The sequence below is a fragment of the Mastomys coucha genome, unplaced genomic scaffold (assembly GCF_008632895.1).
Source record: "Mastomys coucha isolate ucsf_1 unplaced genomic scaffold, UCSF_Mcou_1 pScaffold19, whole genome shotgun sequence".
Classification (NCBI taxonomy): Eukaryota; Metazoa; Chordata; class Mammalia; order Rodentia; family Muridae; genus Mastomys; species Mastomys coucha.
In genome coordinates, this window is record NW_022196901.1 from 21,547,044 (window position 1) to 21,563,610 (window position 16,567).

At 44.6% G+C, this 16,567-nt stretch overlaps 1 protein-coding gene across 2 annotated transcripts in view; it reads left to right on the plus strand.

The window, feature by feature from the left end:
- The window catches only part of Dpp6 (dipeptidyl peptidase like 6), a 933,905-nt gene that overhangs the window by 67,758 nt on the left and 849,580 nt on the right, over positions 1–16,567 (plus strand). The window contains exon 1 of one of the 2 annotated variants that reach the window (XM_031380239.1): positions 10,158–10,973. The exons of the other annotated variant lie outside the window; for it this stretch is intronic. Coding sequence (XP_031236099.1) covers positions 10,923–10,973 — 51 coding nt within the window. The 5' untranslated portion in view covers positions 10,158–10,922. Of the gene's footprint in view, positions 1–10,157; positions 10,974–16,567 lie in introns of those variants that run through there. 2 annotated transcript variants of the gene reach the window in all.

Consider the following 16,567-nt stretch of genomic DNA (forward strand, 5'->3'; position numbering starts at 1 on the left):
TTCTGCTTATTTATACATGATAGCTGTAGGTCAGAGTCTGCAGCGACTCTCAGCCCAGAGATCCTTAGAGTCATGGAACCTATACCTGGTTGATACAGAGGAGCAGAGAGATGAAGGCTATCCATCAAATGTGAGGCTCACACTCTAGGGAAGACGCAGCCCCTAACAGGATTGAGACTAACCATTCCTGCCTGCTAAGAGCAACATCCAGAGGAAAACCAGAGAGTTTGGGGCCAACACTGTCCTTACCAATGTGATGACGGTGTGAAGCATACACCCAAAGTTATTGAGAAAGAGGATGGAAAGGGCTGAAAAGGGATACAGACACACAGAGAAACAAGACAATGCCCAAAGATACGATCAGATGTGCAATCTCAAGCAGGTAGCACACTTCAGACACAAGTGAAAAAATGCAGACCCACCCAAACAAGAGTTATGGGAAGATTTCAAATAGAAGACTAGGAATAAAAAGCAGTTGATATACAAATGAGGATCTTTTTAATTGTGTGGTTTTGCCTGTAAATCAGATTGCCACAGAGGTCAGAAGACAGTATTGCATCTTCTGGAACTAGAATTACAGACATTTGTGAGCCCCGCACATGAGGGTGCTGGGAATTGAACCCTAGTAATTTGAAAAAGAAGACATAGATTTTAACCACTGAGTCATCTCTCTGGTTTCCTAAATGAGGCACTTACTGAGTAGGTAGTCCTGTAGTAGCTATAGTCACTCAGATGCAGAGACAGAAGTGAATAAAAAGTGCAGAGATGATTATTGTGAATGCAGTCTGTGTTAGAAACATCTCAGATATGATGATGTTTCTAAAAAGAGAGAACTAGACAGAAACTGCCATAGATGAAAATGCTTTCAATGGAGCAGAAAAAAAATGAGTTGGAGATACATTCTGAACTCCAGGCAGATGGAAACAAACACACAAGAAAATCCCAAAGCATGTTTAATGTAGAGTGAACCCTTAAAGCTGGGCCATAAGAAGTGTTAAGACCAGTCAGGGACAAGACACTCACTACCTGCCCCAAAGTAGAAACAATAATATCAATTAAATTAAGAGAAAGAGGAGCTGAGAGCAAGCAAGGAAGCATGCACTAATTGTCCTCTGACCTTGGCTGTGGCTATCATGTGACTTGATTCAAGTTCTTGCCTTGAGGTCCTCTCAGTGATAGGCTGTCACCTAGAATTGTGAGCCAAACAGTCCTCCGTTCTCCTCTATTTTGTTTGATTTCAGGTTGTTTGTCGTAAGATAAATGATATTTGAACAATATGCAACAACATCAAATGCTGCAAAGGCTTAGAAGTGTGAGGTAATGTATACTGCTACAGGGAGCATGTCTCATAAATGAGCCAGTATCCCTCAGTTATGATATGTCAAACATAATCTTTCTAACAAACAAGTTTTTAGGTATTTGGCCTTCAGACCTTTTTCATACATGTGGATCAAAATAATTGCATAAACTGTGACATTATGTGATCACCTATCTGATAAACAGTTCCAAAAATACTCAAGAAGGGGCTGAACCAACTATAATGCATGCATACAAAGGAGTTCTATACAGGCAAGAAGATTAGCTACGGCCACACACAGCATCTGTGCCTCCCCATCGTATGTCCTAGTGACAGGAGCCACCCTCGGAAGTGTATCTATCAGCTGACTCAATTTACACACACTAAAGCTGTCAGAAGCCAGATAGTTCTAACTAGAATTAGAATTCAATACAGTGGCCATGTCAGGGGAGGGCTCATATATAGATGGTGCATTGGCGAAGCCTAGGGGATTCCTTAAATATCACTTTCTTGACCTGGCCAGGACTGCCTGGATGGCCTCACCTCATGATTACAACTTAATAAACTTACTTACACATTTCTCTACTGATGTTGTACTTCAACGAAATGTGTTTTTTAAATTTTTAAATAGCGAGAGGAAAGGTGAGAGGATATTTGGCATAAAGGAAATGGCGGGTAGGGATCCCTGAACAGAGAACTAGCACATAGGTCAACTACAAAGACTGTATCAAGACGGTGTGCCTGCCACATAGAGATGATAAACAATGAAGGGAGGAGAAGAGAGGGAGGCAGGGGAAGGAGGAACTGGGGCGAGAAAGTGGGAAAGGGAGTGATAACGAGGTAGGAAGGGAACAGGAAAATGGGGGAAGAGAGACAAGGGAAGGAGAGGAAAAAGTGTGAGCTGCCACCTCAGGACCAGGGAGAGGCTGGAAACTGAAGCTCTCCAAGGTCCTGAAAAGCCACTCTCTGCTCTTGCAGCCTGGAAAGACCCAGAAGTTTTAAGGGAGGCACCGTGCACTTTGTATTTTGAATGTTTCTAGTTGAGCACATGTGGAAGGGATAAGCAGGTGACATGAGTGCAGGAGCTGAGAAGACACAGTGAGGGGCCAGGCAGGAGACCTTAACCCTAGACCTGAGCAGTGGTGGAAGTAGGGAGCAGCCACATGGGTCTGAGCAGTGGCAGTGACAGGGTGGGGAGCCGCCACACAGCACCAGGCAGGAGGACACTGGCCCTGGGTCTGAGCAGTGGCTGAGTGGCAAGTGGCCACATGAGTCATGCTGAGGGGCCACAGGAAGGACGTGGGGAGCAGGAGAGCTTTCAAAGATAGCCGTGTGTTTAAGTTTGCTGCCCATGTTTCTCTGTGGTTCTAGAATGCCCCCCAAAAGACACATTTCTTAACTTGCTCTTAATTAAATGCCTGTATTGACGAATCAATACCTGTTTGTACTCTAGCCTAGCAATGATAATTGATGGATTAACTTTTTTAAAGATTTATTTTTCTACAATGTGTGAGTATTTTGCCTGCATATAACAATATGTACCTGGCATTTTTCTGGTGCTTGTGGTTGCCAAAAGAGGGTATGGACTCCCCCAAAACTGATATTGTATACAACTGTGAGCCTCATCTGGGTACTGGGAAATGAACCTTGGTTTTCTCCAAGAGCACCCAGTACTCATAACTACTGACCTATCTCAAACTCTGCATTAACTTTTGTCAAATTTGTGTTTAAATCCTTGTATTATATTTATAATCTTATCTGAGACAGAACAGTGGTGAACTCAATAGACCAGTTGCATTAGAGACAGAAAATGGAGACCTTTCAAAATGTATTATCTATTTTTCATTTCCTATCTTTTTGAAAGAAATATACATACAGTTTTAGGCATATATTAATCATTTTACAATGTATGGGAAAAGTAGTGAGGAGATATATTAATTTTAAGCTGTTTTTGATATTTTTTCAGTGCATGTAAGTTTTATGATAAGCCAATTAAAATCTTTCCTTGCTTAAATATCTTTCCTTTGTACATTTGTCCCAATCTATGGATATGTGGCTGTTTCTTCAATGGGGCTCAAAAGTATATGTTCTTGTGCTCCTGACTTTGCAAAGCTACTGTATAAGACAATGACATGTCATCCACAAACATAGTAGCTCTAATTTGTTTAGCTATATATGATTCTAAATGTTCGCCAGTTTTTATTTTATTTTTATTTTTGATATAAGTACTAAACTCCAGAGAAGCCAGCTTTCCTGAAGGAGAGCTGGTAGGACTGACCCAGCAAGGGATCTGGACAATTTCTCTCATTCTTGTGGAGTTTATGACTTCAATGGATGTGGATAACAAGCCCCTGAGCAAGGGCAGAGACAGACAAACTAAAAAATCTAGGATGCATGATTCAATGCAGGAAAGAGAGACAGGGCCAAGGCTCAATGTCACTTCTGTAAACACTTGGGGTTCCTCACATCTATTTTCAGTAGCAGAACAATGCACCTCGTCTTTAAAAGCCATTGTTATAAAATGTGACCTGTCAGTTCTTGATACACTCTTTGAAGGCAGGTGACATACAGACATTCCTTTACCTGTTGCTCCAGTTGTTAAAGATTGTTCATTGACTGTTCATCAGTCACGCTTTAAGAGTGTGAGGATGCAGACAAATGGCTGGAGGGGCTGTTTCCAATTTAGTATGAAAGAACTGATATCTACATGCAGACAAATGTGATAACTTATAAATGTGCTATTCTAACTGTGGGAAAGATGACTGACCAAACAGTTAAATGAGCTTACACTAAGTACTCTGATGTTTAAAACTTCATAGAAGCCAGCTTTCTTGAAGGAGAGCTGGTAGGACTGACCCAGCAAGGGATTTGGTCAATTTCTTTCATGTCCCAGGGATGTCAATGTGAGGATGTAAAAGATGATGTAAAGGATGATATAAAGGATGAAGATGTAGAGGATAAAGTAGAGGAGGATATAAAGAATGGGGATGAAGAAGAAGATGTAATGTAAACCCTAGAGTGACGTTGGACTCAGTACGTTTTATTAGTTGGTTGGGTTTTTGTTCATTTTTTGTTTTGATTTGGCATACGTGTGGTGCATGTTTTTACGTGTGTGTAGATATATGTATGGTACTGTATGCGTGCCTGTATGGGCATGCATATGGAGGCCTGGCTTGAAATCATTAATCACCCTTGAAGGCACCTAAGGCTTATTCACCGAGACAGGGTTAAACTCTCAGTCAGTCTTGTTAGCCATCCTGCTCTGAGGCTTCTAGCTCTGTCTTCCAGGGTTGGAATTATAGGCAGGCTGGCATTCACACAGTTCATGAGGCTCACTGGGATCTAAACTCCAAAACTCAGGCTTGTGTGGTGACTTAACCACTGAACCACCTTCCCAGCCCAGTATCACCACCGGTTTATAAGGGTGAGGCATGTGTACTTATACTCCACACCTCGATTCCGGGCAAGATGCCACAGTGTCCCACCTCTCACAATTGTTATGGGAATGTCTGGTAGCCCCACTTCACTCCCTGAAGTGTTGATCAGAGGAGGAGCCTTCTCATTGGTTGACTGTGGATCTAGCCACATCATTGTCCCCTGGGGACTTGGGTTTGACAATCCAGTTTCCACTGGTTCGGCTCCCACAACCAGAGTGACTAGTGCGAGTGATTCCTGAGAGTTTCTTGAATTTCACCACACACCCTCCTGCCTCTGTATTAACATTCAGAATTACTCATGACATCCTGCTGCAGAAGCTGCCATACTGGCTCCAGCTCCCTGGTGGTTACATCCATCCTGAGATAGAATTCAGCCATGACTCTCACATTAGCTCATCCTGATCTTTGCCCCTACTTCCTCCATCACTGACATTCCTGAATAAGATCCTCACCATCAATAATCAAACCAATCATGTCTCATTAGTGTGGTGACATATTTGAAGTTAATTTGTCTTATTTCTGAATGAATTGAGAGAAGACAAGGGAGAATTTACTACATATATTCTCCAAACTAATATTGCATGTATGTTCATTTGATAAAGTGAATGCCAATCATTCTTATGTTTTCCAGAAGACAAGAGCCTGAAAAATTCATGAACAAATTAGGTTATATAAGGTACCCAATGCTTTCAAGAAAACAGAAATGATTACATTGTAAAGAAAGCCAGTGATAAATTTAATGGGCATAAAAACAGGTGATGGTTAAGAATAGGAATGTAATTTTCCTTGCAGCCTTGGCATTCTCTTTGACAAATGGAGAGTTTCACATGTTGAATTATTTTATAATAAAATTCACACATTGCTATGACTTGGATACAAAATCTAACTGCTGTGCTTGACCCCTTTGTTCCTACTTGGTAGTCCTGTCTGTAAAGGTTGTGGCGCCTGTAAGAAGTAGAACCTCATTGGGAGAAGTGGGTCACTAGTGGGTGGGTCTTGAGGTCCCCCTGCCTTCCTGTCCTGTTTCTACCAAGATGTAAGTAAGCAGCCTTGCCTGCTGCCACCACCCCACCCCAAGGAAGATGAGATGAGGAATCTCTCTGAGCCAAAATAAAGCCTTTCTTTCTTCAGTTTCTTTATTTAACTAGGCATTTTCTTTTTGAGATTATAACTTATTTATAACATTTTTCCCTTCCATTTTCTCCCTCCAAACCTTCCCGTATACCCTTTCCTGATGTCCTTAAAATTCATGACCACTTTTTCACTGTTACTGTGTGTGTGTGTGTGTGTGCGTGTATATACATATACATGTATATATGTATACATATACATATATATATATGTATATATATACACACAATAAGAATGCCATGCATTTCTTCAAGGTTGACTGTTTGCCACTGGACAACCAGTTGGTATGACCACCTCTCCTACTCCTAGATTTTCTCAGTTGTCTATGGTTTTTTTTTTGTGTGTGTGTGTGTATAGGGCTGAGGACTCATGGACTTTTCCCACCCACTTCTGCATATTCATTGTTGTGAATCTTACTCAGCTTATTTCTGTGCAGTCATATTGGTGAGAGTTTATGGATATAGCTTCTGATATTGCTAGTAAACACAATTTCACAAAAAGTCCCTGATCTACTGGCTTCTACAGTCTTTCCATGCCCTCTTCCACAGTGATCCCTGAGGCTTAGGTGGGGAAAGGTTTTATAAATGTGTCTATTGACACTAGGCCCACAATTCTGAATTTTGATTGGTATGATTTTCTGTAATGGTGCCTGTCTGTTATAAAGAAAGATTCCTTGATGACAGGTGAGGATTACACTTATCTATGGGGATTAGGAGAAATGTTTATAGATTGTTGATGGGGATTATGCTGGTTTAGTAAATTATTGGTTATTGATCCTCACCTGATAACTATAACTTCACTAACACTGAGTAATTAGAATTCTAATACCTAGTTTCACTCTTGTTGAAAAGGTCATAAGTTCACTGAGAGAGCTGTTGGCTATTGCCAAACTGTGCATGCCACTACTGCACTCTGAGGGTTATGGTACCCCACTGGACATCCTTGTCGTGTGCAGCCATCATGGCTGGATAGGGCTACTGATTGCCTGCCTCCTTTGGAAGGCTGCATGGTGCCTTCTGGTCCCATATCAGATGACTTTTATCAAGCTATTTCCCTGTCTATTGTACCCCGACTCCCTACCCTGGTGGTCCCATTTTACTTTCCCAGTTTTTGTACTGACTACTGGCTATGTACTCACATCTAAAGAATTGAAGCTGGGAGCCTCCAGGAGAGACTGAAAGGTATTTGTCTTTCCTGTCTGGGCTATTTCACTAAATAATATGATCTTTTCTAGTTCCATCCATTTACCTTCAAAGTTCATGATTTAAATTTTTTTTACAGTTGTATATTATTCCATACTGTATATGTGCCACATTGTCATTTTCTATTTGTTGGCTAAAGGACATTCATGTAGGCATTTTAATGAAAAGGAAGACAAAAACACACTCAGGTAATCAAATTCTTGTATTTAACTTTCCAGTAACAAGTTACAAGATGGGATTACAGATAAAATGGCAAGGAATTTGTTCTTGTGCTGTAAATATTGCCCAACTGCAAAAGTACAAAGGAATGTTGAGCCAAAATGATCAAACTTGAGTTGCTTTAATGAGAAACTAAAGCCAGCACCCTAGAAATAAAAGTTGGAGTAAACTTTAGACATATCCAATGGCTGCTGGGTCGCTGGTCTGGAGTCAGTTTGCCAGGGCTCAGGGGTTGGCACTAATGCTTAGCAAAGGCAAATGGCCTATAGTCTAGGGTACACCAGGTGTCTCAAACAGATAGAAATCTTAAGTAGGCCTGCTTTTCCCACAGAGAGCAGGATGAACCACTGTGGAGCCTCAAGAGACAGTTGGTACTTGGGAGTGAACCCAAAGACTGCATTTGTGTTTGCTGATCTTCAAGTGTCCTGGAAATATACGTGTTGTAAGAAACGAGAATGCAGAGCAGGCCTTTGGGATGTAGTCAGTCAGGGTTAGATGAAGTCATGTTGTCATCATGGCTTTGTAAAAGAGGAAAATGGACCCAAATCTATGCCTGCTCTATTTTACCCAGTGACACTCCCTGCAGGGGCTCTGTCAGATGTAAAATCGCCCTTCTTGAACTTGTCTACTTTCAGAACCTTGACCCTTATCCATTATAAGTTACTTTATAATGTTTTCATAGGAACAAAAAGACTCAGCATCCCTGCTCAGAATTGCAACACTGCCAAGAGATTCAGATAGCCACAATTTCCTGAGAGATTCTCTTGTAAAGTGTATTATCTAAAATTAATATAAAAATTGTATCATCCCATTTTCATCATTTTTCCTTATTTTCCTACCTTCCTTCTTTTTCATGGAGCCACTCCTGATTCTCCTCTCTCATTTTTCCTCAGCATCCCACAAGGCACTAGCTGAAGCAGATGAGTTACAGGGAGTGAGCAGCCACGAGCTCAGAACCTCCAGTCTGCCTTATTCCCTTCCCTTCTGCCTCTTTGGGTCTACCACTCTCTCTGCCTTCCCTGTAGGCTTTGGACAAACAGTGGGCAGAAATAACAGAGCCCAGAGCAGCAGGGCTCATGACCGTTGGGCGAGCTTTAGGGACAAGCTCTCAGCAGGGGGCAGGGGCACTCCAGATGATCACTGCTTTCTTAGGCATGAGGGTTTGTCTTTGTTCATCCTATACATTTCCTGGGGTCATTGCTATGGACATGGTAAGGTGATAAGCATCCACTGTTGTTGTTCTTTGTTTCTTTACCTTGTGAATAGAAAGCCACTGTGGACAGCTGTATGAGTTCCTTCTCTGTTGCCATGGTGAAATATCACATCCTGAAACTATAGAAGAGTTATAGAAGAGTTTCTTTTGCTTATGGCTTCAGAGGAGAGAAGTTGAGGCTGGCCAGAGCAGGAAGTTAGGAGCTCACATCTCCAGATGCAGGCAGAAAGAGGGTGAAGTAGAAGTACTGTAGACATTCTTAATGGTGAAATCATTATGGTGGCACACTTCCTCCTGCAAGGCTACATTAGCCAAACTTCCTCAACATCACCACTAACTGGGGAACAAGGGTTCAATTGCCCAAGACTAAGGGGCATTTATCATTCAAAATCTTTGTGTTAACCTGGTCTTCTATGGCCTGAATGCTTGTGCATACCCCAGATTCAGGCCCTCAAGCCCTAACCTCTGAGAAAATGAGGTCAAGCAGTGATCAAGGTGTTGGAGGCCAGAGAGAGGAACCCAAAGGGTGGAATTATTGCCCCTTACAGAGACCTCAGAGAGCAACCCTCCTCATCCAGCCACTCAGGGCACCCAGAGGCTTTATGTGAGATCTAGAAGCCCATCCACTATAAGGGGATACCTGATGTTAGGGAGGGATTTATTCTGGGCCATCCACTGTAAGGGGACACCTGATGTTAGGGAGGGATTTATTCTGGGCCTCTGGCACTGGGAGACTGTATTTCTGTTTACAGTATCTTAAGTAACCCTAACAGGAGATTTTATTTCTAGAAGAGACAATCCTTACATTGTAGACTAGAATACTGCACAGTCCAATCTCTAAGCCTTTGTCTTCAATTTATATCCCCCCGCTCATCTCTGTAGGTCAGGTCTTTGGTTTAAACCTGTGTGCCAGCTACAAACAGCTTTGATTGTACGTGATGGTGCTCTGTACACTGCATACTACATACTGTATTATGCACATACACTATGTACAAATCGGCTTAAGCCACTCCTGCAGTTTCTTTTCTTATACAAGATTTTTTTTTTTTTGAATGTTAAATAGGTGGAGAGAAGTTTCCAAAATCTTTTCCAGACTGGCTCCAGCCATTGCCCTTCCCTGGCAGGTGAGGGCGCCCTTCACACATCTCCACAAGCCTGAGTTCATTTGGGTTTTGGAGTGCTCTAGGTCCATCTGTAAAAGAATGTGCCAGCCTCCAGCACGCACACTCTGGAGCTCCCCGCTATGTGAGGCAATGCTGAGCAAGCCGTGATTGTGAAAAGATCCTGGGAGCGCTCTGGGCTAGCGATCCTGGAATCTAGGCTTGGCCACCCTAAGGGAAGGCTGGGGAGATAGAAGTGGTTCTGGAGGTCCACAGGGCCGTGCCTTTGGAAGAGAGTGCTGGCCTGAGAGACGGAACTGAAGAAACAAAGGCACTATCAGGACTGTGGTTGGCTGGAGGTCTAGAGGGCAGTGAGGAGACCAGGGTGGCAGGCGTCATGATGGGGCTGTACGGACACAGCAAGTGGCTCTGTAGGGTGCAGTCTTCTCTATCAAGGCCACTGACTACAAGTTGCCCCAATGTAACCATGAAGACACCACGTGTGTCCCATAGTAACCCGAAACCACATTAAATATCAGCTGCCACTCAGGCTCCTCCTGCTTGCCTCTAGCTCCCCCGCCAGACTCTCCATGGACGCGTGGAGTCTGGCTCCCTGTGACTCTGCTCCCTGATATGGGAGGCACAGCCCTAGGCTGGTGGCTGCTCATCCATCCTAATCTCGTGCGGCTCCACCCACAAAGATCACCCTAGAGCTTGCTTGTAGTCGCCCTCTTGCTAGCCAATTCCCCTGGCAGCTAAGCTAACTGAAGCGTGCTGCAGCCCAGGGCTTCCAGGTTCTGCTCAGTAGAGGCTGAGGCAGCACGCGCACGCGTGTTTACACACACACACACACACACACACACACACACACACACACACTCCCGGGTGTCGCCACCCTTGGGGATCAGCACTGTCGGCCAAGCATCCCCGCCCAGAGTCCTGGAGTGCACAAGGCTCTTTCCATGCTGCCGCTGTCATTCACAGGGTGTTGAAAGCCAGCTCCTCCGAGGACACACGCCTTTGCTCGTAGTCAGCCACGTCCTCGCTCCGCAGCTCCTAGCTTGCTTTTTGTTACAAGCCGCACCCCCAGCGCCTGGCTCCCGATTCCGCTTTCCTGTTAGCCACTAGGAAGAGTTGATTTCAGTGGGATCTACCTGGGAACACAGAGGGACGGGAAAACCAGGACCGGCCAGAATTGTGTTTTCTTCAAAACCCATCTCCACCCAGTAATAGCGGCTGGGATCTACACTTGGGTGCTCACCACAACAATGGATTAAGTTACTCTTCCCTGGCCCAGAAGTGAGGTTCAAGACTCCAAGCAAAATGAAGGAAAAGGCAATGATCAAGACTGCTAAAATGCAGGGCAACATGATGGTGAGTGCTGCGGGGCGGGAACCCACATTAAGAAATGTAATGGGGGCGGGAGGGGGGAGACTTCAGAAGTCCTGATTTCGCAGGGAAGTGGGAGACCTGGTTAGTGTTCACACTGCAGGACTTCCCACTTGAACCTGAGGGTGTGAATGATCCACTACCTTTTTGCAAATGGAAAGTTAGGGGTTTGGCAGTTGCTGTCTTTTGGATCTGTGGTTTTCCGTGCTTTGGGCACAGGCTGCTCTTTTGTGTGTGTGTGTGTGTGTGTGTGTGTGTGTGTGTGTGTGTTGAGTTTCAAGCACATTCCTAGGGCTGCTCTGGAGCAGGCACAGAAATAGGAGGTCACTTCAGACAGGAAGTCCCCCCTGGGCCCTAATGCCCTCACTTGGTCTCAGGGTGCAGGTCAGAGCTGAGACCTGTGGGGATTCAGCCTCCAGTATACTCACTATGCCAGCAAGCAGACTGGAGGCAGACACCACGTCCTCAGCTGCCCAGCAATCTGGGGCCTTTTGCCCAGGCTTGGGAAAGATGATTGTCTGTAAGGTAGGGGGCAGTGAAGGACAGGGGCCTCTGAGAATCCCCAGAATCTCAGGTCTCTGGACCAAGGGGCATCTTGGCAGTGACAACTTTGCGAACTTGACGACCACTGTCCTGCTTTCTCAGCAAGATAACTTCAGCCTGCTTGTGGCTGGCTGGTCTGATATCAGTACCCTGCTGGTGGTGGCGGCAGTGGTCAGAGTGCTGGATTCTCCTGGTAAGGGCAGGGAGGTTGCCATCTAGTTGATGAAGCCCTCTGTGTATGTTTCCTGTCTCTCCAGCTACTCGGTGGGGATTTGGGTTTTGTGTGTGAGGCAGAGGTGAGGACAGATCGCTGTGTTACTTTAGAACATTCAGCGAGAAATGGAAGAACAGTTATCAAGCAAGGTCTGTAGTTGTTTATGAAAGTGGTCGAGTGTGTGGTAGGCTGCTGTGGAGGTGTGCTTGAGAGACCCAGTCTGCCCAATTTGAAGCCTCTCGTTAAACAAAGAGAAACAAGAAGTGAGAGTGTGTTCGGATTATAGAAAGAACCTTACCCTCAGCAAGGCACCTGTTGCCCTGCACAAAGCTGCAGGTTAGCTCAGAACCTGACTTCAGGGATGAAAGAGTGGTGTGCAAAGTCTGTGATGATACCTCCCTCCACACACCGGCATTCAGCACCTCTTGATCTGCCCTAAGCTTGATCTGCTTTCCTAATTTCTTTTGCCTTCTGTTGGTCTGTTATGATAATCAGCATACTTTTGTATAAACAAGTCAGAAGTGTGTATGAAGTATACCCAGTGTGTAATACCCATCCACACAGTGGTCCCTTGTCATATCCTGCTGTACCATGTTAATCTGTAGCATGCTAATCGAGCTGGAATATTTATGTGTGAGGATACAGACATGGATTAAGATCAGTCATGTAGATAACATGGGATCAATGGCCATAGGAATCTAGTATCAAATGAGTATGTCTAGCCACAGCCAGCATGGTCTGCTGTGGAATAGAGATGTCTTTATGTCTCCACAACGTATGAAGTCTCCTTTTCCACTCTCTCCCTCTCAAAGGCTGAGCTCGCTCATCGTGTGTCTTCCTTGCTCTTTGAGTATGGACACGCGCGTGACACTCACCCTTCTCCGCACCTTGCATATTACTGTCATTAAAGCCCGTTGAACTGAGCCCAGGGGATTCTGCAGCAACCAGCATTTTATCCATCATCTGTTGGGTAGAAAGCAAGATGAAATGTGAGCTCACTATATGTTTAAATGTTCTATTCATGCTTAAGTTGATAAATAAGAGTGTGGTTTGTGACTCTTGAATTTCATGTTCCCGCTAAGTCTCTGTGGCTCTATCGAATGACACGTTCATGTTTGCTCTGTTAATTGGGGGCTTGTAGATTCCTGATACTTCCTCAGTTGCCTTGGAAGCCTTGTTAATCACAGTCTCGCCTGGGTTGGCTGACTGGCAGTTCTTGGCACTCCAGGCTTGATTGGGATTCGGGTGATATTTAACATTCACTGTGAGGACTGCGTGATTTATGCAGCTTCTGACAGGTGAGTGGTCAGACATTTCAGCCCTTAGATAGCAGCAGAGCATCTCACACTGAGTGCCTTCAGGGCATCCACATCCACACAGAGACAGACAAGATAGGGCTGAGTTCTCCGTGCCTAGGTCTGATTCTTTGAGCAGAGACAAAGTAGCAAAGAACTCTTGACCCTGCTCAGTGGTTGTATGGATACCAAACTCAGTTACAGCTGTGCACTGGATGCCTCTTCACCCACTCTCTTCCCACACGTGGTTCTAGGTGTGGCCCTTCCAAGCTTGTAGACCCATTGTATGTATCATCAGGATCCCCACAAGGACTAGATAGCACCCCAAAGCTGGTCCTGTCCATGCCACATTGCGTGGTTCATGTTTACCACTGATTTTGTCCCCGAAAACTCTTTAGAAAGTTCATCTCTGGTTGCAGCTAGGTGACTTAGAGAAAGCAAATATATTGTTTTGCTCCCTGGTCTTATTTTGTGCTATTCAATGAGTAGTAAAAAAATAAAATGCTACTGGTAAAATCAATGCACAGAGTTCCTCTCATTATTGGCAGAAATCTATTTCACAAACTTTGGATACTCGAATATCAACAGACTAACCCTTCAACTTGCCATGTCATGTACTGTGACAGAAATCAAGATGTTTCGTTCTTGTAGAACAAAACATCATTTTTAAAGTAATACCATTTTTATACATCTTCCTTTGAAACGTCTACATGCACATTTTAATCCAGTGTCCTTTATTGCTGCTGTGTTGGCACCCCACTAACGTGCAGAGGTGTCTCCTCCTGGAGCAGCTTCAACGGTAACTTTTATCATATGAAGACCATTGCTTTACATTAAATCTCCCTGCTCTGTTCCTATGAACTTTTCTCTGCCACGGAGCTGCTGGGTAAAAGTTGGTTCAGAACCAAGTCTAGGGGAATGCTCTGGTCCTCAGTGCCTGCCTCTGTGGATTCTCAAGTATGTCATAGGACAGAAGGGGATAGGTCTGCAAGACACCTGCATCTTTGAGCATCTCATAGCCAATCAGCAATAGCATTAAAGAAAGTTGTGACCTGGAAATTCTTGGCACAGAAAAAAACTTGAGTTTTTCTTGTGGCTTCTGGAACTTTTGCATCTTTTGTCACTGACTGGGTGTTCTGGTGACACTATAATGCCCCTGGACCATAACTGTCCAAAGTCTGTTTTTCTTTTGTTCAGGCTTATGGACTCCAGTCTCAGTCCATATGTGGGTATAATGAGCAGAGAGCCTTCGAGGCTTTTAGTTCTGAGTTACTGTGAGGTGCCACGCCCTGCTATGGAGCCTTCCCTGGAAATAGCCTCTCTGCTTGGGAGATGAGTTACAGGTTCGAGCCTGTGTGAGTACAGGGCTTCTCTGCCCCAGGGAACATAGTAGCGATCTGGCCACTGACTCTCACTCCTCATGATATGAAGCTCCTGACACTGGCTATTAACACAGGCATGGTTGGCATGGTTAGTGTTTGAAAACAATGCACTTCTGAAAATGGGCCCAAGTCCATGTGCCTCAGAAGGTCTGGGTTCCTGAGCAGCCTCTCTGTATGCCCATCAGAATTCTCTCTATCTCCTGACTCTGTAGCATCTATTCCTAACATCTTCCCTCCTCAGACTCTTCTTCAGAGGGCTATGTCACTCTCCCTGTCACTCTCTCTGTCACTCTCTCTGTCTATGCAGGGAAGCCAGTTGAACATTAGTCCACACTACACACAGCTTCCCAGAAGCAGAAACATCTTAAACATGTGAACCACAAGTAAATGTGTGTAAAGGTGGGGCTGGGGCTTTATCTCAGTCATGAAATGATTGCTATGCAAGCACAATCACAAAGAAATGCCTCGAGTCCAGCATTGGGCACACCTTTGGAGTATTGCTCTAGGGACATGGAACAGAAGGGTCCCTGAAGCTTCCTAGCCAGATAGTCCAGCCTAGTTCATCAGCTCCGGGCTCCAGTGAGAGACCCTGCCTCAACAAACAAAGGAGAAAATCCTGTAAAGGACACCCAAAGTTGACCTCCATAAACACACACACACACACAAACACACACACACACACACACACACACACATAAGTTGGTAAAACTAGCACAAAGAAATTCCCAAAGCCAGAAGGAGGTAGTTACCTTAGAATGCTTTATAAGTTGTGTTAGGTAGAACTTGCATGGAGAGTGCTACCCTGTCTTCTCTAGAGCCTGAGTAGATGGGCTTGGGGAGAGTGTACCTTGGCCAGCATAGAGCTTCCTGCACGAAATGGAGACTTGAATTCAGCATCCAGAACCCATGTCAGAAAGCCAGGTGTGAGTACTGGGGCAGGGTGTGGGTGTTGGGGGGGCAGTAGGGGGAAGGGTCAGATTCTTTGAGATCACACCATCCCGACTGGACTACTTTGCTTATTTCTAGTAGTGAGAGACCATTTCACAAGTCAAGGTGGACTGGTCAGTGGAGGTTGACCCCTGGCATGAGCACCTATACACACATACACATAAAACAAAGCAAACAGAAGATAGATGACACACGTGTACACGACCCAAACAGGGTTTACAATGGTGTATGCACACTTTAGCTTTGCTGTACACCTCACACACCACCATGCATGGTGCTCACTCATCTGTGGTAGAGACAGAACTCACCCTGTTGGGCACAGCTGCAGATCTGCTGGGTAAGAGATACTGCGGATGCCATAGCTTTGATTGGTTGACTTTCTGACTATTAAATAAAAATAACAACACTGTGATAAGCCAGGGGTGCCAAGGATGTTCCTATTTCAGTTGAGTGTTACTCATCTGTGAAAATAAACGGCCACTGCTGTGGTGCTGGGTTGGCTGTGGAGTCAGGTTAGCACTGTACCAGCTGCAACTGGCTTTGATTACAGTGGGCGTGACCCAGGGGGGAACCTGGGGCAGGCAGTGTCTTGACTGGAATTACAGTGAAGGATCAGAGACTTTCCCTCTCTCACCTTACCTCCACCCCAACTAGACAAGACTATGTTTTAGGGAATAGAAATCTTACTTGAAATACTTGTTATTGTCTGATGTTTATATGTGAACAGCAGGTAGTGAAACTTCCCACTCATGAAACCACATAAATTAAACCAACAATCCCACTTCCCTTCATTCCTACAAAGCACTTAGATTGTGTACTAGATTTTCAATGTTGAGGGTAAAACACACACACATACACACACGAATAATTCTTTGTAGCTCATGATCTATATTTCAGAAATTCTCTCTTTTGTAATCACGTAAAGAAACATACAAGGCTCTGGGGAGGTTGAGAACCATCTCTCCCTGGCTGTGTTTTTGCAGCATCTTCAGCCTCTTCCACAACAGCGGCAGGCATGGACATTTCTGCCATGGCTGACACCATCTGCTTGTAAGAATCTTCTAGCTGGGAAGAAGGAAGACCTCCATCAGTTTCCAGCCATGGGAGGAATGAAACCCCACAGTGTTGGTTTTCTGTCTCTTGCTATGAGAAAATATGAAACAAACAAGCAAGCAAGAAGGGAGGGAGGAAGGGGAG